At 42.3% G+C, this 23,685-nt stretch overlaps 1 protein-coding gene across 2 annotated transcripts in view; it reads left to right on the top strand.

The window, feature by feature from the left end:
• The window catches only part of copb2 (COPI coat complex subunit beta 2), a 45,541-nt gene that overhangs the window by 13,776 nt on the left and 8,080 nt on the right, over window positions 1-23,685 (top strand). For both annotated transcript variants that reach the window (XM_084326866.1, XM_084326865.1), the window contains exons 9-18: window positions 1,971-2,170; window positions 3,009-3,119; window positions 7,468-7,556; window positions 8,217-8,323; window positions 11,077-11,220; window positions 13,889-14,019; window positions 15,163-15,370; window positions 16,573-16,683; window positions 20,846-21,060; window positions 22,663-22,801. In XM_084326866.1, the coding sequence (XP_084182992.1) occupies window positions 1,971-2,170; window positions 3,009-3,119; window positions 7,468-7,556; window positions 8,217-8,323; window positions 11,077-11,220; window positions 13,889-14,019; window positions 15,163-15,370; window positions 16,573-16,683; window positions 20,846-21,060; window positions 22,663-22,801 (1,455 nt within the window). The remainder of the gene's footprint in view (window positions 1-1,970; window positions 2,171-3,008; window positions 3,120-7,467; window positions 7,557-8,216; window positions 8,324-11,076; window positions 11,221-13,888; window positions 14,020-15,162; window positions 15,371-16,572; window positions 16,684-20,845; window positions 21,061-22,662; window positions 22,802-23,685) is intronic.

Genomic DNA, 23,685 nt, shown 5'->3' with positions numbered 1-23,685 from the left:
CAAAAGAAAAACAGCTCAAAATGTATTTTTGACTGTCGAAAACGAAATAAAATACTGCATTCCGCCTGCATTATGAATTTATGATGAGATAGTAACGAAATAGTAATGCACAGCCACTTGGACAAGTAACTGCAATCAGATTACTGGCTTTTAAAGATTAACGCGTTAGATTACTATTTTCGGGGGAAAGTAATCAGATTACAATAACGCGTTACTTAGTAACGCGTTACCGGCATCACTGGTTATGAGACAGGCTGACAGACGTGTACACTTACGGTGATGTCGGATATGATATCTATTAACCATTGCTGCCTGGGCAGCGCAAACACCAATAAAGACCGTGCTGGAATATGACTGCCTTTTCCCGTGTTGTTTGATTAATACCCAGGGATTAAAGTTCTCCTCAATTTTATTCCAAATCGCGATGGATCTTCTGTCAATCTTCTACCTGCTGCATATGATTTCTAGAGGCATACTACAATCTATTTTGATGTCAGTATTGGGTAGCCTATATAAACAATAATACGAGAGCATATACAAGAACAATGAATCTCACTGCATGTATGATGTAGCCTGCCTTTCAATACATGAACTTGAATTCCATCATGTTTGTGTGCGGGACTCACAAGGCTGTTGTCACAATGGGTGGTACTGGTACAGTAATAACAGTCTACACAATATCACGATGGACCATGCCATAGCCTATGTTCTATTATGACATGATCTGTGAGACAAATGTTCTAGAATGTTTGATTAAGATATCATACTCTGACAGCATGCCTATGATCAACAAAAACGCGAACTTGAATCCCATCATCATATTTACATAGTCTGTCTACTATCTGGTGTCATTGCAATGCGTTTTTTATTCTTTCTTATACAGTAAAAAGGGGGAAGAACACTATATCGTGGGTGTTCATATGACTTGTATTCTGCTTACAGCTTCGAAATTCCACTTGTTTCGTTTAACGTAAAGCCTTTTAAATATAATCAAAACGTTCCCGTTTTTCTGCGGTCTGTGCGCAAAATAATAACGAGTTGAGCTACGCGGAGCGCAGTCAGTCAGTACACCCCGTATATTCCGATAACGCTATATAAACCATGCTGCATTCATTCTGAGAGAAAGATCTATTATTCCAAATGCTATTTATAGGGTTTTGACCATAATTACACTACTGTTGCTATTTTACAATGAACTATAATGAATTACGGTTCATACAGAACATGCCAGTGTTGAAACTAATGCACAGAAGCTCATTTCCTTGTTTTAATAATATATTCTACCACTGGGCGTCAGCTAAGTGTGCTCCGAGCTGTGCGTACACATAAGCACGAGGTCAAGTTCAAGTTGAAATTGATGAATCCCACTCTTTGCTTAGAAATGGTCGTACGCACAGGTTAAGCACATATCTGTGTGTAAGACACGTTGATAAATGAGGGCCCTGGAGTTCTACAGCCGTTATTTCTCCAGCTGCTGGCAGCAGTCCATGTCCATGGTTGTGGAGCCTGATGGCCGCTAAATTTAACAAAGCTAGTTTAATAACCAATTAATTCTCCCTGTGCCATAGGCACAGGAAAATAGTCTACTCTTATTTACTCTTTTAGCACTTCTCTGCCTAACTACCCCACAGTAGTAAAACACCTTTACAAACTGGGCAGTGCATTAGGTAAGCAGTGTTCCTGGCTCAGAAAAAGCTCCGCTAACTGATTGAGCAATAATTCTGAACAGCCTGTTAATCTGAAGCCTTCTCTCTCTCTCTTTCTCTTTCTCTCTCTCTTTCTTTCTCTCTCTCTTTCTTTCTCTCTCTTCTTCCCTCTCTTCTCTCTCTCTCGTTCTCTTCTCTCTCTCTCTCGTGCTCTTCTCTCTCTCTCGTTCTCTTCTCTCTCTCTCTCTCTCTCTCTCTCGTGCTCTTCTCGCTCTCTCTTGTTCTCTTCTCTCTCTCTCGTTCTCTTCTCTCTCTCTCTCTCAGCTGGGTCGTGAGGAGCCGGCCATGTCCATGGACGCCAATGGTAAGATAATCTGGGCCAAACACAGCGAGGTCCAGCAGGCCAACCTGAAAGCCATGGGAGACGCAGAGATCAAAGACGGGGAGAGACTTCCTCTGGCGGTCAAAGACATGGGCAGCTGTGAGATCTACCCCCAGACCATCCAGCACAACCCCAACGGAAGGTACAGCTAACCCCCACAACCTGACTCTTAACATCCAGCACAACCCCAATGGAAGGTACAGCTAACCCCCACAACCTGACTCTTAACATCCAGCATGACCCCAATGGAAGGTACAGCTAACCCCCACAACCTGACTCTTAACATCCAGCACGACCCCAATGGAAGGTACAGCTAACCCCCACAACCTGACTCTTAACATCCAGCACGACCCCAATGGAAGGTACAGCTAACCCCCACAACCTGACTCTTAACATCCAGCACGACCCCAATGGAAGGTACAGCTAACCCCCACAACCTGACTCTTAACATCCAGCACGACCCCAATGGAAGGTACAGCTAACCCCCACAACCTGACTCTTAACATCCAGCACAACCCCAATGGAAGGTACAGCTAACCCCCACAACCTGACTCTTAACATCCAGCACGACCCCAATGGAAGGTACAGCTAACCCCCACAACCTGACTCTTAACATCCAGCACGACCCCAATGGAAGGTACAGCTAACCCCCACAACCTGACTCTTAACATCCAGCACAACCCCAATGGAAGGTACAGCTAACCATAGCAGCTAACAGCTAACCCTAATGCCTGCAGGGACCCTAGCTAACCACAGCTTGACTCTTATACATATTTAACATATTTAACATGTTCTCAGTGTTGGGACAACTCTTCATTCGGTAACAACAATGCAGCACACAGGAAAAGGCCATTTTCACAATAGGTGCCTTTTAACTCTTTGGTGTGTGTGTGTGTGCAGGTTTGTGGTAGTGTGTATGTTGTCTGTGTGTGTCTGTGTGTGTGCAGGTTAACTCTATGGTGTGTATGTTGTGTGTGCAGGTTTGTGGTGGTGTGTGGAGACGGAGAGTACATAATCTACACCGCCATGGCCCTGAGGAACAAGAGCTTCGGCTCAGCGCAGGAGTTCGCCTGGGCTCACGACTCCTCTGAGTAAGTACCACACAGAACCCCTTCCAGTCGCTCTCTGAGCCTGGTCCAAACAACCCGGGGAGACCAGGGCTTTCCCCCAAACGAGATGGTGCTGAGTCCCAACTAGGGGGTGGTCTGGAGGGAGGCAAAACAATGTGCAATAAAGAGACATTTGCTGTAATTTCCTGAAACATAATTTCAATTAAATAGCTAACACAAGGGTACATTCTAAATAAGTTATTTATTTAAGTACAGTAGGGCTGTCCCCGACTAAGGATTTGGATAGTCGACTATGATTGGACGAAATTTGCAGATAGTTGACTTATTAGTCGACTATAAAAAAAATAAAAATGAAAAAGTATAATATATATATATATTTTTTTATCATTCCATTTGGGCTGTGGGGGGTGCCTAATGTCTGAAGGAGTCGACTGAAGGCTTCTTGTCCTCTGCAAAAGCATGCAATTGGTCCACTGATGGATGCATCTCTAGTCTAGTGTGTTCATTAGATGGGTGAAATAATAATAATAATAATAATAATAATAATAATAATAATAATAATAATAATAATAATAATAATAATAATAATAATAATAATAATAATAATAATAACTTTATTTGTATAGCACTTTTCATACAGAGGTTGCAGTTCAAAGTGCTTCACAACAGTAAAAAATACAGGCATAAGCGAGCATAAAATTGAAAAATGTAAATACAAAGAGATAGAGAGGTAGCAAGGTTAGGCAAATTACAGTTCTTCAGCAATACAAATAATAAAATAGAATAGATTAGATAAAGTAAAAAAGTGCGGTTTGATTCAGTTTAAAATAGGCTAAAAAATAATAAGATAGAACGGACAGTAAAAAGTGTGATAAGATTGTTCAATAAAGAAAAATATATAACAACAGAGCAGTGTATCGCTCTTAGTACTTTGAGTTTCCATCGCTCTTAACACTTTGAGTTTCTTTACACAGTACAGTTCTAAGTTACCTTATAGAACAACAGAGCAGTGTGTCGCTCACAACAACAGAGCATCACTCCAACATCATAGAACCGACAAGAATATAGCAAGGTATGGTAAATCACAGTGTTTCACATTAGGATCTAGCATCCCAATAGGCTCTCTGTTTACAGTTTGATTCAGTAATACAAATAATAAAAATAGTTTAAAATGATTCAGTTTAAAAATAGTCATCAGTAAGAAGTCAAAAGTGTGATAAAATAGTTCTCTTAAAATGACAGTGCATACAGTAGGAGGTAGTGAGATAAAATTAGCATAGAACCGACACATGAATTTGATAGGCAGTGTATAAAAGTAGGCAGGGTAAGAATAGTGCAGGTAAGTACAATTTGTGTCAGGATATCCCTGATGTTTCTATAATAATATTTCCCCTTGCCACTAGGTGGTAGCAGATATCTATCTTCAAATATTTGCCTGCATTACCCCACAGTGAAATGCCTGAGCAAAGAGATGTCTTTAAAAGAAGCTGTCTTTTAAAGATGTCTAGCGAGTTGGCTTCTCTGATGTTTTGGGGTAGTTTGTTCCACAGTTTTGGGGCATAGTTGATAAAGGCTGCATTACCGATCTTCTTTTGACTGTTTCTGGGAGCCTCTAGTAGTCCAGCAGCTGATGATCGCAGTGTTCTTGCTGGTGTGTAATTTATTAGAGTGTTGGCGATGTAGCTAGGTCCCTGTCCATTTAGAGCTTTGTATGTAAGGAGAAGGACCTCAAAGTCAATTCTAAATGTTACAGGAAGCCAGTGTAAAGCAGCTAAGACTGGACTAATGTGCTCTCTCCTTTTGGTTCTAGTTAGCAGTCGGGCTGCAGAGTTTTGGATTAGCTGAAGCCTCTCTGTGGTTTTCTTAGGGAGACCTGTGAAAAGTGCATTACAGTAGTCTAACCGGCTAGATATGAATGCATGAATTAGCTTCTCAGCATCGTTCTGATTAATAAATGGTCGTACTTTTGCTATATTTCTGAGATGGAAGAACGATGTTTTCGTCACTTTGCTAATATGAGAATTGAAGTTCAGTTCTGAATCTATGATAACCCCGAGACTAGTGACCTCAGATTTGATCCAAGGGGTTAGTCCTCCCAGGTTCTTTATTAATGTTTCTTTTTTAGTTTTGGGGCCGATAATTAGAATTTCAGTTTTGTTCTCGTTTAGTTTCAGGAAGTTCTTACTCATCCATTTATTTATTGCCAGTAAGCAGTCTGTAATGGAGCTAATCGCTGTATCATTTGGTTCAGCAGATATGTACAGTTGTGTATCATCCGCATAGCTATGGAAATCTACATTATGTTCTCTGATGAGATCACCCAGCGGTAACATGTAAAGGGAGAAGAGTAAAGGACCTAAGCAACTCCCTTGTGCAACTCCATAGTTGTTGTCGTATATATCAGACATGTGATCTCCTAGTTTAACATAGAATTTCCTCCCTCTGATGTATGTTTTAAACCAGCCTAGCACATGTTCTGAGAAACCGACATGGTTTTCAAGACGATCGATTAGAATATCGTGATCGATTGTATCAAATGCTGCACTGAGATCTAGCAGGATAAGGATGGAGATCTTATTCTCGTCAGAGTTTAGCCTGAGGTCACTGATTATTTTGGTGGGGGCAGTTTCAGTGCTATGATATTTTCTGAATCCCGACTGAAATTCTTCTAAGATGTTGTTTTCTTCAAGAAAGGAATTTATTTGAACTGAAACTATCTTTTCAAGTACTTTACTAATGAATGGTAGGTTGGATATTGGACGATAATTTGCCATTACATTACTATCCAAGTTAGGTTTTTTTTAGTAATGGCTTTACAACTGCTGTTTTAAAGGCATTTGGGAAAATACCAGTTCTAAAGGAAGTGTTTATGATATCTAGCACAGGGCTTGAAACACCTGTTTGAAGAAAGCTGTATGTATAGGGTCAATGTCTGAGGTGGAGGAGTTACATTCAAGTCAAGTCAAGTCAAGAGTTTTATTTGTCACGGCATACAAGTATACAATGAAATTCTGAGACAGTTTTGCAGAGTACATCTAATGTGATGCATGTGAATCTTCTCATGGTTACATTGCGCGGTTTGCTGCAATCAGCTTTATTTCCATCATGAGTAATGCTGGCCCTGATCAAGGTTATTTTGTTGTTAAAGAATAGTGCAAGTTCTTCACACTTAACCGTTGATGACTGAGGAGGTGTAGGGGCAGTGTTGAGTAGTACATTAATAGTGGAAAAAAGGATTCTGGAGTTTCCAGCGTTTTCTGTAATGATTTTAGAGAAGTAGTCTTTCCTTGCTAAGCGGATGGTTTTATTATAAGCAGTTAAAGCATCTTTGTATAAATCACAGCATATGGTGGTTTTTGTTTTTCTCCATTTTCGCTCCGCTGCACGACATTTCCTTTTTTCTTTGTTGACCGTACTATAGTTCAAACAGGGCGAGGCTCTGGTTTTCTTCTTTTTCGTTTTTAGTGGGGCGACAGAATTTAATACAGATGACAGTGCATCATTGAGATTTTCTACCATTTCATTTAGAGAGCTGTCATGATTGTGTGGTTCATGTAGTCTGATAAGATCAATGAACTTTGATTCAGCCTTGTCGTTTAGGAGCCTCTTTTGAACTATGATTTATTTTTTTGTTTTAGTAAGGGTTATTTGAGTATCAAAAAATATACAGTGATGGTCGGAGAGAGGTAATTCAGTTATTGAGAAATTGTTTATGCTTAGCCCAGTTGTTGTTATAACTAAGTCTAATGTATTCCCAAGCCTGTGAGTTGCATTTGTTATATGCTGTGTTAGGTCAAAGCTATCCAGTAGATTTTTTTGTTCTATAGTTTTGAAGTCTGTTTTCTTATTAAAATGGATGTTCAAGTCTCCATTTAGGATCACCTTATCATATCCGGTAACACATAGTGAAATCAGTTCAGAGAGCTCCTGTATAAATTTTTTTAAATCATTCTTTCCAAAAGAAAAGAGGCCTAGAAGCGTGGCTAACGCTAATGGCACGCATACCAGAGGCTAACTGCCTAAGAAAACAGGCACAGAGGATTTCAGTGCCTCTGTGCCTGTTTTCGGCAGTTAGCCTCTGGTATGCGTGCCATTAGCGTTAGCCACGCTTCTATGCCTCTTTTCTTTTGGAAAGAATGATTAAATTTTTTTTTAATTGTTATTATTTTTTTTTTTTTGTATTCGACTAAGAGGTTGGCTGGTCGACTACGGCTCCTTTCGACCGATTAGTCGACTATTCGACTAATAGGGGTCAGCCCTAAAGTACAGTATAAGGTTGCACAATAGTTTAACGTTGAACACGAAACGCATGCACATACACACACAAGATCAGCCAATTGAGCACCAAACATTGTGTCTCTCTCCACAGATATGCCATCAGGGAGAGCAACAGTGTGGTGAAGATCTTCAAGAACTTCAAGGAGAAGAAGACCTTCAAGCCAGACTTTGGAGCTGAAAGTAAATAGTGTTATCTTTTTTACACCTACTGTCAATGTTCCCTCTAACGTGCGCCCGTTAGACTATACGTTTACAAACCGCCACTTATCAACTAACCGGTTAATCGGCAGGTGACGTATGTTGCTCAGTAGTTGCTGATGTCTGCTCAGGAGGTTTGAGTGTTTGCTCAGACCGAAAATAAATTTGAGGGAACATTGCCTACTGTATGTTTGTTTTGAAACGGTCAAATCAGTGGTGGAGTTTAAACTCTCTTTCTTTGCACTTTCATTGGTTGGGTTTTGTTTCACATTTCCCATGTTACAAGATAAGATATTCCTTTATTGATCCCTTGGGGACATTTGGGTGTCATAGCAGTACAGGGGGGAGGGGAGGTACAGGTATGGTCAGGGTAATAGTAGAAAGACTATTCATATCAATATAGTCAATACAATTAGATCTGAATATAGAAATATGAGGGGGGGGGGAAACTGTAAACAATATAATTAACTAAATAATTAAAATATGAGACAAATAAACCGTGTAAACAAACGAGCCATGTGATCATGCTCGGATTGGACAGAATTGGAGACCATGTCAAACTGGACCAGGGTGTGGTTCTTGGAGGGTTTGTTGAACAGGGGGTTCTGTGTATCGGGCTCACTGTCCATCTGTCTCCTGCAGGTATCTACGGAGGCTTCCTGCTGGGCGTGAGGTCACTGAGCGGCCTGGCCTTCTACGACTGGGAGAACACAGAGCTAGTCCGCCGCATCGAGATCCAACCCAAACACGTGAGTCTGACCTCTGACTGACTATGTAGATCTATGTAGATCTAGAAAATGTAGATTAGATTAGATTTGAATTTATTGTACAGTAAAACAAAAAGAAGTTTGTCATTTAACCGGAGTGCAAATGTAACAGTAAAGTGATGACTTGTCGTACAGAACTTGTAAGTCGCTTTGGATAAAAGCGTCAGCTAAATGACTAAATGTAAATGTAAAGTGCAATGGTAATATATAATGTACAGGTGATTAAACTGGGTATAAAATATATAAATTAGTACTACTGAGTAATAGTGCTAATCAGATGTATGTACAGAGTTGTAGTAGGGCTGGGCGATATGGTCAAAAATGATATCACGATAACGATATCGATAACGATATCATATCACTCGATATCGCTAATTATCAATATTGTTATAAGTATTAAAAAAAAATATATATATTTTTTTTTAACAACAGATCTATCTTTATTTTGCAGCAATTCTTTGTCGTTGCCGTCATCTTTAGTGTTACAGCCCCTCACACTCCAGTTCTCAGGCTGCAGCTGGTTTGAAAGTGAAAGTAAACAGGCTTCTCTGCTGGCTGTGGCTCCAGGGGAGTTGAACAGTTCTGGCTCTGCTAGTTTCTTTTCTATCTTTTGGTGCTTTTTTGGTGGACAAACCACCGCACATGTGCACCGTGACTCGCGACTGGAGACTAGCTCTGCTAGCACACATAGCCTACTGTGTACAGACGGTTTCAAACTGTATTTTAAATGAGAAAGCAAACAAAATAAATGGACAAGAGAAAAATAAATCTCAATTTGGTCAGTATTGTCATTTGGACAAGCAAAGCCATTACTTTAAGTTGCAGGCAAAAAAGACAAGTCTGTCCACTGTCTCTGGTTTTAAAACTGCCCTGTTGCAGGTCACAAAAAAAAAAGGAAAATAATTGTATTGATATTTTTTTTAATTATCAATCGATATCGATTATTAAAATATATTGTGATAATTATCGTTATCGTTTTATCGCCCAGCCCTAAGTTGTAGTAATAATACAGGTATACAGTTGTTCCGATACCAGTATCGGTAATGCCTCCGATACAGCCTAAAATGCTGGTATCGGTATCGGCGAGTACACGTCAATTCTATGCTCCGATACCATATGACGTAATTTATCAACAACACGTGCGGTATCCTCCTGCTGAGAGTGAGCATTATAAAACAAACGTGTTTTTAATCGACCGTGAATTAAAGTGTCAATGTTGTTTGTCATTTTAACAGCAGATACTTTCTTAAATGCCATCGTCCCGACAGAGCGGTGTGATGGGGAGCTCTGATGTGTTCACTTGCTGGTGTTATTAGCTAGCTGAAGAGCTAACCGAAAAGCTAGTTTTAGCTTAACATTACCTTGGCTAAAGTTGTGGCTATTCATAATCCAGCAATAATGGCTGCAGACCTGCAAGCAAAGTACAGCAAGTTGGCAAAGGAGTATTCCAAGGTAAATCACTTTTTCACCAGTAACATTACATTGTCTTTCCATCTAGCTCACGCTAACGTGGCTAACCTAAGTGTGGTCACTGATCGACCTCTCGCACGCAATTTAGCTTTTAGTGCCAAAGGATAAGTGTCTGAGGGGGAGTCTCAAAAGAGAATGTTGAATATTTATTGTGCATTAAAAATCACAACATAAACGTTACTACTAGCCAGAGCCTCTGCTACTAGCTAACTGAACCGGAGCACCTGGATAGCAAGTGCAACAACGTATAACGTCCGTGCGGAATCAATGTCCCAACAACCGTTCCGTGGGTGAACTCATTGAGCATAGTTGTCAATTAATGATACTAATACTAGGGATGTCCGATATTATCGGCCTACCGATATTGGCATAAAAATGTGATATCGGAAAATATCGGTATCTGTTTTCAATTTTATTTTTTTACATTTATTTAACCTTTATTTACCCAGGAAAGCAAGTAAGACATTTTTTTTATTTTATTTATTGTCAAAGTATGCATAATGTTGTATTAATTACACGACAAGAGATATGTAATGTTAATTACCTGAAATGATTCAGTTTCTTGGGGGGGGGGAACCCTGCATATATCGTATCGGTTGATATCGGTATCGGAAATTAAGAGTTGGACAATATCGGTATATCGGTATTGGTAAAAAAGCCAATATCGAGCATCCCTAACTAATACTAATCTATGCAATCACCTGTTGTTGAATAAATACCATTACTTTCTAGTTATTACTAAAAAACAGTATATAAAACGGTATCGGTAGCAAAAATATATATATATTTTTTTTATCATTTATATAATATAGTTTTTTCTTTTTATGTATGCACTGGTATCGGATCAGTATCGGTATTGGCCGATACCCAAAGCTTAGGTATCGGATCGGGAAGGAAAAAATGGTATCGGAACATCTCTAGATACAGGTATAAAGACACTATGGCAGTAAGTCATACTGGCCACTGGCCAGCAGCGTAACTAGTAAGAGTAGGTAAGGGATATGTACAGATATAGTATCTACATATATGTAACAAGGGTTATATGCAGGTATGTACAGACGGATGTGGATATATAATATATATACATTACATATATAATTTTATATCCAGTTGAATCACCTGTACATTGTATATTACTATTGCACTTTACTGTTACATTTGCACTCTGGTTGGATGCCAAACCTCTTTTTGTTGTACTGTACTGCTGCATGATGACAATACATTTGAATCTAATCTAAATAAATGATCTCTCTCTCTCTGTTCAGATCTTCTGGTCGGACTCAGGAGAGCTGGTCTGCATCGCCACGGAGGAGTCCTTCTTCATCCTGCGCTACCTGTCGGAGAAGGTCGCGGCCTCGCAGGAGTCCAACGAAGGAGTCACAGAGGACGGCATCGAGGATGCCTTCGAGGTGTGTCTCTGTCTCTGTAGGTCTCGTAATATAGGTCTTTGAGGTTCCCTAAACATGTTTTGACATGAGAAAAACAAAACACTTTCTTAGATTATGCATTCTATCAGCCTCTATACCTCTGTTTCAGTCCTGTTCTCATTCTATGAGCCTCTATACCTCTGTTTCAGTCCAGTTCTCATTATATCAGCCTCTATACATTACCTCTGTTTCAGTCCTGTTCTCATTCTAGCAGCCTCTATACCTCTCTGTTTCAGCCCTGTTCTCATTCTAGAAGCCTCTATCTATACCTCTCCGTTTCAGCCCTGTTCTCATTCTAGCAGCCTCTATACCTCACTGTTTCAGTCCTGTTCTCATTCTAGCAGCCTCTATACCTCTTTTTCAGTCCTGTTCTTATTCTAGTAGCCTCTATACCTCTGTTTCAGTCCTGTTCTCATTCTAGCAGCCTATATACCTCTGTTTAAGTCCTGTTCTCATTATATAAGCCTCTATACCAGGGGTGGCCAACCCGCGGCTCGCGAGCCGCATGCGGCTCTTTGCCCGTCAATGTGCGGCTCTTCCATCCTTTTTTTTTTTTTTTTTTTTTTTTTATGTCACTCATTCCATAAGGACGTAGAATAAACATTGATTTTTTTTAAATGGTCCATTTGCATGTTCTTGGTATCTGAATCTAGGGACATATATGGATCAGTGTCAGAAATAGTGTGTCTGTTACTAGGCTTGAGTAAATTGTAATGAACCAAAGGAGAATATCAATTCTATTTAAAAAAAAAAATTATCTTTGACTGTGAATAACACCATGCTAAAATTGACTAGACCTGAAAAATCTAAGCAAATGAATAAAGGGAAGATGATTAAACAGAAGGTTTTGTAGATACAGTACTGAATTCTGCCATCTTTTTTATAATGTAAATTTCCCCACCATTTTTCATCATATTGCAACACCGTTTTTTGCAAGACGTTCACAGAAAGGTAGAGAAACTAACTGCGTTCTGTTTTATGGCAATAACGTTCAGGTTTGTGGGAGATAATCCCAAAAATAAGAGAAATAAAAAAGTAAATCCAGAAGTCAGATGATTGACAGGGGCTGGTGTGCCCTGAGTCTCTTCCTTCAAAAGACTACACTCACTTTTGGATGTGCCACTTCCTCCTGTCAATATGCGCCGGTTTCCGACACAATGCCCTGAGATTTCTATAATCTTATATTTCACTAATAACAGTTAAAATAATTGGTAAACAAACGTAATGCTGAAAATATACACTTTTACTGTATATCTCGGGCTTAAGAGGTTAACCCTGTGAGGCCCAAATTAAAAAGACATTAGCAACTTCAGAGGCCAGAGGGTGGGACATATAAACACATTTACTATCAAATAGCATTGTGAGGCTGAACAACAGGACCAATTGACTATACATGTGCTTAAATATCTTATAAATGGCCTTTTTCAGTGTTTACCATTGTTTCTTAGCTATGTGGACTTATATTAATAGGATCTATGTCTCTAATTCTCATATTGGCGCATTCTTCCAATTCTCCTCTCACAATATTCACCCTCACTGAACGGAGTCATCTGAAAATGTGCATATCTGTGATGTCAGAGATTTCTCAGCTGCATAATAATGTGGCAGTTGATGTGGCAGTTGGCACCAGGCCACACAGTGGTTGGAGCCCAGCCTCAAAACGGCTTAAGATCTTGAGGTAGAAAAATTCGTTTTTTGAGTACTTGATTAATACAAAACAATGCATTTTTATTTTTTTGAAAAAAACCTAGGTGTTCCATAGACTCACAGGAATTGTGTAAAAGTGCCCAAATAGTGAAAGAAATAGTCAAATAGTTCCCCTTTAAATTTCTTTAAATAAACATTATTTTTTTAAATGGCTAGAAGTGATTTTGTAATTTTGCAACCGTGGGTCTCACAGGGTACTTTTAACCCTGTGAGGCCCAAATAAAAAAGACATTAGCAACTTCAGAGGCCAGAGGGTGAGACCTATAAACACATGAAGGGTGCCGTGACTGAAAAAAAAGTTGAGAAACGCTGGTATATGGTGTGGCTCTTTGTGATACCACAGTAATTTTTGTGGCTCTTGACTGGTTGGCCACCCCTGCTCTATACAGTACCTCTGTTTCAGTCCTGTTCTCATTATATCAGCCTCTATACCCCTGTTTCAGCCCTGTTCTCATTCTAGCAGCCTCTATACCTCTCTATACATATTTAGGTTCAACTTTAGGTAGAAAAGATAAGATTTACGAGTGAGCCGCCATCTTGTACACGTGCCTTTTTATCAAGATATCTTCATGCACACCTACAGTGATTATGGCTGCAATTCTGAATGGCTGGTTTCAAGAAGGAGGGTTCTTGTCACAACTGAACTGCAGAAAAGGCTCAATGTACATATGTAACATGTTCTCAGTGTTGAGACAACCCCTCATTCTGTAACAACAATGTACATATTTAACATGTTCTCAGTGTTGAGACAACCCCTCATTCTGTAACAACAATGTACACATTTAACATGTTCTCAGTGTTGAGACAACCCCTCATTCTGTAAGAACAATGCAACACACCGTAAAATGACAGACAATAGGTCCCCTTTAAGAAGGCAGGATTCATAGCTATCTAGGGGATGCAAAACACATGTTGTGACCTTCTGTCCATGTGCTGTGAGCAGGTCCAGGGGGAGATCCAGGAGATAGTGAAGACCGGGCTGTGGGTGGGAGACTGCTTCATCTACACCAGCTCTGTCAACAGACTCAACTACTTTGTGGGAGGAGAGATCGTCACCATCGCTCACCTGGACAGGTATGGCAATACAGAACCACTAGATACAGAACCACTAGATACAGAACCACTAGATACAGAACCACTAGATACTGAACCACTAGATACAGAACCACTAGATACAGAACCACTAGATACTGAACCACTAGATACAGAACCACTAGATACAGAACCAATAGATACAGAACCAATAGATACAGAACCACTAGATAGTAATTTAGGGTTAGTTATCAATTTAGTTTAAAAAAATTGGAATGTAGGCGGCCGGGTGGCGTAGCGGAGATTGCGCTCGTCACCAATGCAAGAGACTCCGGTCTCGACTCCCCGAGTCAGCGTTGCCTGCGGCTTGGGCCAGTCGTCATACTATCTCAATTGGCAGAGGTAGCGGGTGGAAAGTCGATGGGTGGGATTGGACGTTGTGGCCAGCGACTCCTACAGGTCGGTCGGGTGACGCCTGTACAGCAGAGACAGGAAGTATCGGGGGCAGCGTGAGCCTCCCACACGTACCCACTGAGAGTCCGCGCTGTACAGGTGAAAAGATGCGACAGGCTGCCTCCTCGTGTACCGGAGTGATGCAAGGCTTCTATCCTCACTACAGCCGACCAGTGGGAGGCATAGTCTAGCAACGTTCAAGACAGGGGAGGGGAGAATTGGCGATACGAAATTGGGATGGGAGAAAAATAGAAAATAAGGAGAAAAAGTGGATAAAAAAAAATTGGAATGTTAACAAAACATAAAAATCTTTTGGTGAAACAGAATTTTCCAATAAACCCACATGCAGCATGGAGGACCGCCTGGGCGTAGTTCACCCTGTAACCTGTGTGGTTCTGCCCCCTCCAGAGGACCGCCTGGGCGTAGTTCACCCTGTAACCTGTGTGGTTCTGCCCCCTCCAGAGGACCGCCTGGGCGTAGTTCACCCTGTAACCTGTGTGGTTCTGCCCCCTCCAGAGGACCGCCTGGGCGTAGTTCACCCTGTAACCTGTGTGGTTCTGCCCCCTCCAGAGGACCCCCTGGGTGTAGTTCACCCTGTAACCTGTGTGGTTCTGCCCCCTCCAGAGGACCGCCTGGGCGTAGTTCACCCTGTAACCTGTGTGGTTCTGCCCCCTCCAGAGGACCCCCTGGGCGTAGTTCACCCTGTAACCTGTGTGGTTCTGCCCCCTCCAGGACCATGTACCTGCTGGGATACATCCCCAATGACAACCGTGTGTACCTGGGAGACAAGGAGCTGACCATCGTCAGTTACTCCCTGCTGGTCTCGGTCCTGGAGTACCAGACGGCGGTGATGAGGCGGGACTTCGGCATGGCAGACAAGGTGCTGCCCACCATCCCCAAGGAGCAGAGGACCCGGGTGGCTCACTTCCTGGAGAAGCAGGTCTGTCTGTGTATCACAATTACTATTCCATAGTCACTGGGAACTAGTCCAATACTCATCGGGAAATCGAGCTTCCACGTTAACGTATGAGTTTGTTTTTAGCTTCAAGATTCAAGAGGTTTATTTGTCACATGCATACCAGGGCATACAGTGAAATGCTAAAATAAATACTAAATGATAAAATAGTCATAATAAACACGTAATAAAGATAGACATGATAAAATAGACATGTTAAAGTCCTGAACATATAGCTATACCTATACAAGCTTAATAGCAAACGTGAGACAATTCAACCAGCGAGCTTGCTGGCTGCTGTCATTGCTAACAGCTAAGATAAGAGGATATATTCCTTTATTGATCTCCTTGGTGGAAATTCAGGCGTCATAGCAGGAAGGGGGGGGGGGGGGTACAGGTATGGGCATGGTAATAGTAGAAGACATTAGTATAGGCAATACAATTATATTACAGTAGAAAAAGTAAAACATATAATTAACTTTGAAAATGAGCAAGTAGGCAGTGTAAACGCTAGCGGACCAGGTTCGCTTATTTCCGGGAACAAAAGCATTAATTTGAACGTTACATCACTGATGCTTGAAACATGTGAACTTAGTGAAACAACATGGCAAACGTACAAAACGTTGCTACAATGTAACATCTCTGGTCTCTCTTTCTTCATCTTTCTTTTCTGTTCTCCCAGCTGTTAACAGACTGCTATGCTACCTGGCTAGCTAGCGAGCTGTACCCAGCATGCCTTTCAGCGGTGTAACAGTTAATAGGGTCTCCTCTCAATACACTACTACACAGTAGGTGCCGGTAAAAACAAGGGGAAATATAAATATAACCAGAATCTCAAGGCGCACCAAAACTCTAACCAGAATCTCAAGGCACACCAAAACTCTAACCAGAATCTCAAGGCGCACCAAAACTCTAACCAGACTCTCAAGGCGCACCAAAACTCTAACCAGAATCTCAAGGCGCACCAAAACTCTAACCAGAATCTCAAGGCGCACCAAAGGTCTAACCAAGTAAAATAAAAATATGGAGGCAATGAGGAATGTGGAGGTAATGAAACCGAAATATTATATTGCTGTGCAGCATTATATCCACGGAGCGAGACATCAAATTGTGTGTGTGTGTGTGTCCTAAGAACAGAAGTGGATCTGAGACAACATTACTGACTGAGTGTTGTTCTGCTCCCACAGGGCTTCAAGCAGCAGGCGCTGGCCGTCTCCACAGACCCAGAGCACAGGTTCGAGTTGGCTCTGCAGCTGGGGGAACTGAAGATAGCCTACCAGCTGGCCGTGGAGGCTGAGGTAACACACTGCTAGCTGGGGTCTGAGGTAACTAGGGATGGGTACCTTTCACATTTGAACCGATACGGTACCTGTGAATAGATACCGGTACCCAACGGTACCTTTTTTCTGTACTTTAGTCTAAAAAAAAATGTATTTACCTACCTCAGTCGTGAAAAAAAAATCCTAACTTCAAATAACTACAATTTCGACCGTTTTCGGCTTGCCATTGCTCCAACTGCTTTGTTGTTGAATCAAGTCAAATCTTAGGTAAGCATATATTGTGCGTGTGAACGTTGACATGAAAAGAAAAAAGGTAAAAAAAAAAAGATTTTTTTTTTTTCGGTATCTCACTTGAATCGATACTCTGTAGTACCGACGTGTTTCGGTTCGGTACCTCAAAAGAACCGAATTCGGTACCCATCCCTAGAGGTAACGCACTGCTAGCTGGAGGCTGAGGTAACACTGCTAGCTGGGGTCTGAGGTAACACACTGCTAGCTGGGGTCTGAGGTAACACACTGCTAGCTGGAGGCTGAGGTAACACACTGCTAGCTGGGGTCTGAGGTAACACACTGCTAGCTGGAGGCTGAGGTAACACACTGCTAGCTGGAGGCTGAGGTAACACACCGCTAGCTGGGGTCTGAGGTAACACACTGCTAGCTGGAGGCTGAGGTAACACACTGCTAGCTGGAGGCTGAGGTAACACACCGCTAGCTGGGGTCTGAGGTAACACACTGCTAGCTGGGGTCTGAGGTAACACACTGCTAGCTGGAGGCTGAGGTAGGGGTGGACGGTATGGTCTAAAATTTATATCACGGTATAATTTGAAGCATAGACGTAACGGTATATATCACGGTATCAGTTTTTTTTTGCCTGATAGGCAGGCTATATAAAGAGTGACATCCTCAAGGCATGTAGATTTATAATATTTTAACTTAAAACTAGGCTACTTTTGCGTATACAGTCATTATATTCCAAATAAAATAAGTCCCGAGTCGAGACTCCGTGCTGCTCCCAACGAATCCCAATAGTATGCAACTGCAGAGCCGCAGAGCAGGGGCGCTTTCAGGTCCGGTCACAGGCCCGCTCAACAGCGCCCCCCACCCAACGGCTGAATTGGAGTATTGCACTGTGCAGGCACAGCTGTCCAGCTCTGCGGCTCTGCAGCTGCATGCTTCTCGCAAAATCCAGCATCCAGCTCCCGCTGCCCAGCCGTTGTTATCAGAACACTACACACATATCATAATGTTCACAGCAAACTAGTTGATCACCAGGTATGTTTTATTAACGTAGAATAATTCATATAAGAAAAACGATAGGGAAATCTCTTACCTTTCTCCACTGGTTAAAAATGCCAGGAACTGAAATTGAAACTTGCTGTGCGCCGCAGTGATATGTGTTTATTATGAAATGACAATTGCGTGTTGACACGCCCACTGCGCGAAGCCTCCTAAATAACTTTTTCCAGTTTGCACATATCTATTATCTATGACTAATTCTATCTATTTTTAGGGGCAAATGCGAGTGAAATAGTCGCGCTGTGGTTACATGACGTCATTGCTATTTTAGAGCTGCTCTACCGTTTACAAGGTATAGTCAAAATCCATACCGTAGAGCAAATTCATACCGTTTATACCGTCCACCCCTAGTCTGAGGTAACACACTGCTAGCTGGAGGCTGAGGTAACACACTGCTAGCTGGAGGCTGAGGTAACACTTCTAGCTGGGGTCTGAGGTAACACACTGCTAGCTGGGGTCTGAGTCTGAGGTAACACACTGCTAGCTGGAGGCTGAGGTAACACACTGCTAGCTGGAGGCTGAGGTAACACACTGCTAGCTGGGGTCTGAGGTAACACACTGCTAGCTGGAGGCTGAGGTAACACACTGCTAGCTGGAGGCTGAGGTAACACACTGCTAGCTGGGGGCTGAGGTAACACACTGCTAGCTGGAGGCTGAGGTAACACACTGCTAGCTGGGGTCTGAGGTAACACACTGCTAGCTGGAGGCTGAGGTAACACACTGCTAGCTGGGGTCTGAGGTAACACACTGCTAGCTGGGGTCTGAGGTAACACACTGCTAGCTGGAGGCTGAGGTAACACACTGCTAGCTGGGGTCTGAGGTAACACACTGCTAGCTGGAGGCTGAGGTAACACACTGCTAGCTGGGGTCTGAGGTAACACACTGCTAGCTGGGGTCTGAGCGAGGTAACACACTGCTAGCTGGGGTCTGAGCGAGGTAACACACTGCTAGCTGGAGGCTGAGGTAACACACTGCTAGCTGGAGGCTGAGGTAACATACTGCTAGCTGGGGTCTGAGACCTCCATGGTCCATGAGGCTTGGTAACACAGGGGAGGGAGGTTCCATTTATTTGTACCGTTTATATAGCTATCCACATAATTATTATTATGATTTACTACCATAGTGTCTTTATACCTGTATCACTGTACATATTAACTAGGGATGTCCCGATCACATTTTTTGCTCCCGATCCAATCCCGATCATGTGATTTTTAGTATCTACCGATACTGATCTTTCCCGATCCGATCAACGACAATTTTTTTTTTTTTTTTATCCCAAATTCTCACATTACATTCACCCTGAATGTTGACGTTATTCAGGTGAAAAGTTAACTTCATTCAAGCGAGGCATTGCAATCCTTGACATAAAAGTCAAGTTAGACCGCGCTCTCAGTATCTAACACTGGGTGCTGAAATCCCAAACATTATGAAGAAAAAGGCGAAGGCCGGACCAGCACTCTCAGATTTAAATTTGTTTTATTTGATGATGCAAGAAAAGTTCATCGGCCCCGGAGATTTACACCATTACTGACATTGCAAGTGTACATTTGAGTGATTAGCTCCACTTTGTCCTCTCTTAAGGGTGTACCGTATCTCTCTATTTCTCCTGATGCATTCTTATTGTTTAAGGGACTTGTTAATCTACAATGCTCTCTAGAGGGGGAGACAGGTTACTATATTCATTTGATTAATGGCATTGTACCAAAGGGAATGAATGAAAAAAGTTGTGATCCTGTTTCCTACAAGTTACTTTTATTATCATGAGTATATTATCATTACTATTATTTTACAAATGGTGAAAGGTTTCATTTCTGTTGTTGTTTTCTTTGCTCATAGAATTTGGTGTTTGCTATAGGCTTATTTTAGTTTCTGGTATATATTTGTTTTCAACATGCTACATTATCAAGTCCTTACTCTGGAGGTCAAAGTTAACTGGCATTCCCAAGCTCACCTCTATGATGTCACTTCCTGCCCTCATGGTATATAGCTCCCATTTTTACAAGCTATCACTGCTAGCCTATTACACTGAAGAAGGAACACGTTCCGAAACATGTCTGTATTATAGGCTGCCATTAAATACAATTTTTTTTAAATCTGAGAGAGTGCTGGTCCGGCCTTCGCCTTTTTCTTTAATCCTTGACATAAATCATTTGATGTATAATTAAATCAAAGGAAATGCGTTTGGGTCTGAGAGTGTGGCTGGTCTGCCGTTCTGCAGCTGGATACTATTGGTTTGTTTTGGCAAAATTCTTCTGCTCTGTTTGACAATAAATAAATGAATGATGATATGCAATTTAAAAACAAAACTAAGGCCTCAGTGTGAGTTTAAGACGTGAACATGGTCATGTTTGTTGAATAAAAAAAAATGTAAAAAAAAAAAAAATCGTGATCGATCACGTGATCGGATCGGGACATCCCTAATATTAACACTACAACTATGTACATGCATCTGATTAGCACTATTACGCAGTAGTACTAGTTTATATATTTTATACCCAGTTTAATCACCTGTACATTATATATTACTATTGAACTTTACTGTTACATTTGTAACAACTTCTTCTCAATGTACTGTACCTTAAACATTCACTCACTTTAGACACTTTAAACACTTTAAAACATTACGCCGTATTTCTATATATTTATTCCTACAAACTTGCACTACCTCTCTACCTTTCTTTAGCATTTTGTACATTCTAGTTTTGTATATTGTATATTTCGTATAGTGTATGGTCTTTTACTTTTTTATTTTTAACAGTTTTTACTGTATGAAGCACAATCTCAGGAGGCTCATACAGAACCAAGCGTTTCACAGTAACGTACAGCGTACCTTATAATGTGACAAACGGAACAAAAGGTGAAGTTGAAAGGCGTCTTTTCTCAGGCGGAGCAGAAGTGGAAGCAGCTGGCGGAGCTGGCCATCAGCAAGTGTCAGTTCAGTCTGGCCCAGGAGTGTCTCCACCACGCCCAGGACTACGGGGGGCTGCTGCTGCTGGCCACCGCCTCGGGCAACGCCGCCATGGTGGGCAAGCTGGCAGAGGGCGCCGAGCGGGACGGCAAGAACAACGTGGCCTTCATGACCTACTTCCTGCAGGGGAAGTGAGTAGTCTGAGAGTACAGTCTTGCTGGGTCAGTCAGTAGTCTGAGAGTACAGTCCTGCTGGGTCAGTCAGTCAGTCAGTAGTCTGAGAGAACAGTCCTGCTGGGTCAGTCAGTAGTCTGAGAGTACAGTCCTGCTGGGTCAGTCAGTAGTCTGAGAGAACAGTCCTGCTGGGTCAGTCAGTCAGTCAGTAGTCTGAGAGTACAGTCCTGCTGGGTCAGTCAGTAGTCAGAGAGTACAGTCCTGCTGGGTCAGTCAGTAGTCTGAGAGAACAGTCCTGCTGGGTCAGTCAGTAGTCTGAGAGTACAGTCCTGCTGGGTCAGTCAGTAGTCTTGAGAGAACAGTCCTGCTGGGTCAGTCAGTCAGTAGTCTGAGAGTACAGTCCTGCAGTCAGTCAGTCAGTAGTCTGAGAGAACAGTCCTACAGTCAGTCAGTCAGTCAGTCAGTCAGTAGTCTGAGAGAACAGTCCTGCTGGGTCAGTCAGTCAGTAGTCTGAGAGTACAGTCCTGCAGTCAGTCAGTCAGTCAGTCAGTCAGTAGTCTGAGAGAACAGTCCTGCAGTCAGTCAGTCAGTCAGTCAGTCAGTAGTCTGAGAGAACAGTCCTGCAGTCAGTCAGTCAGTCAGTCAGTCAGTCAGTAGTCTGAGAGTACAGTCTTGCTGGGTCAGTCAGTAGTCTGAGAGTACAGTCCTGCTGTGTCAGTCAGTCAGTCAGTAGTCTGAGAGAACAGTCCTGCTGGGTCAGTCAGTAGTCTGAGAGTACAGTCCTGCTGGGTCAGTCAGTAGTCTGAGAGAACAGTCCTGCTGGGTCAGTCAGTCAGTCAGTAGTCTGAGAGTACAGTCCTGCTGGGTCAGTCAGTAGTCAGAGAGTACAGTCCTGCTGGGTCAGTCAGTAGTCTTGAGAGAACAGTCCTGCTGGGTCAGTCAGTCAGTAGTCTGAGAGTACAGTCCTGCAGTCAGTCAGTCAGTCAGTCAGTAGTCTGAGAGAACAGTCCTGCAGTCAGTCAGTAGTCTGAGAGAACAGTCCTGCTGGGTCAGTCAGTAGTCTGAGAGTACAGTCCTGCTGGGTCAGTCAGTAGTCTGAGAGTACAGTCCTGCTGGGTCAGTCAGTCAGTAGTCTGAGAGTACAGTCCTGCTGGGTCAGTCAGTCAGTAGTCTGAGAGTACAGTCCTGCTGGGTCAGTCAGTAGTCTGAGAGTACAGTCCTGCTGGGTCAGTCAGTAGTCTTGAGAGAACAGTCCTGCTGGGTCAGTCAGTCAGTAGTCTTGAGAGTACAGTCCTGCTGGGTCAGTCAGTAGTCTGAGAGTACAGTCCTGCAGTCAGTCAGTAGTCTGAGAGAACAGTCCTGCCAGTGTTTAGTCAAAGCCCTGGTCCCTATACCAGTGTTTATGGAAAGACCTGGTGTGTCTTTTAATCGAAACATTATCCTCCTGCCCCCTCTGCTCCTGCTCCTCCTCTTGCCCCTGCTCCATCCTCCTCCTCTTGCTCCTCCTCTTGCTCCTCCTCTTGCTCCTCCTCTTGCTCCTCCTCCCGCTCCTCCTCCTCCTCTTGCTCCTCCTCCCGCTCCTCCTCCTCCTCTTGCTCCTCCTCTTGCTCCTCCTCCCAGGCTGGATCAGTGTCTGGAGCTGCTGATCAGGACCAACCGGCTGCCGGAGGCGGCATTCCTGGCGCGCACCTACCTGCCCAGCCAGGTGTCCAGGGTGGTCAAGCTGTGGAGAGAGAACCTGGCCAAGGTCAACCAGAAGGTCTGTACGCGGTCTCAGAACCAGACGCTGTTCCTCCTGCAGTTAGAGAAGATACTACCTACTCTGCTAATATGTCTTTACTACTATGCACTCAAGACTGTAGCACTCAAGTTCAACACTGTTTGACAAACAATGTTACTGACCCTTAGCTGCCAGAGTTGTACCCAAATCAAATAAATCAAATGTATTTGTAAAGCTCGAGATCACAGGGAATAGCCCCCATGGGCTGTACAAGTCTTCTTGTACAAGTCAAGAAGAAACATCACAAAGGATCAAAAACAATAACCACCATAAAATCCAAATATGCGACACTGCCAGACTTTCCCCAATGAAGATGAGGAACGAACGACTCACTAAAACCTAGCAATAGGAGAGAAACCTCAGATGGGCTGTTCAAAGGGGATCCCCCAACTGGGTGTCGGTGATGATAAAGTGTTGCTATGGATGGAGAATAGATCTGGTGAATAATTGGAATGTGAAATGTATATACTGTATACATTAAACACAAATATATATATATATATATATACAAGGTATGAAGGTAACAATAGTATCTAAGGTAAATGACTACATGACTGAATGTAAATGACTACATGACTGAATATAAATGTAAATGACTACATGACTGAATGTAAATGTAAATGACTACATGACTGAATGTAAATGTAAATGACTACATGGCTGAATGTAAATGACTACATGACTGAATGTAAATGTAAATGACTACATGACTGAATGTAAATGTAAATGACTACATGACTGAATGTAAATGTAAATGACTACATGACTAAATGTAAATTACTACATGACTGAATGTAAATGTAAATGACTACATGACTGAATGTAGATGTAAATTACTACATGACTGAATGTAAATGTACATG

The sequence above is a fragment of the Notolepis coatsorum genome (assembly GCF_963971535.1).
Source record: "Notolepis coatsorum genome assembly, chromosome: 13".
In the NCBI taxonomy this organism is placed as follows: domain Eukaryota; kingdom Metazoa; phylum Chordata; class Actinopteri; order Aulopiformes; family Paralepididae; genus Notolepis; species Notolepis coatsorum.
This window is presented reverse-complemented; position numbering and strand designations above follow the sequence as displayed.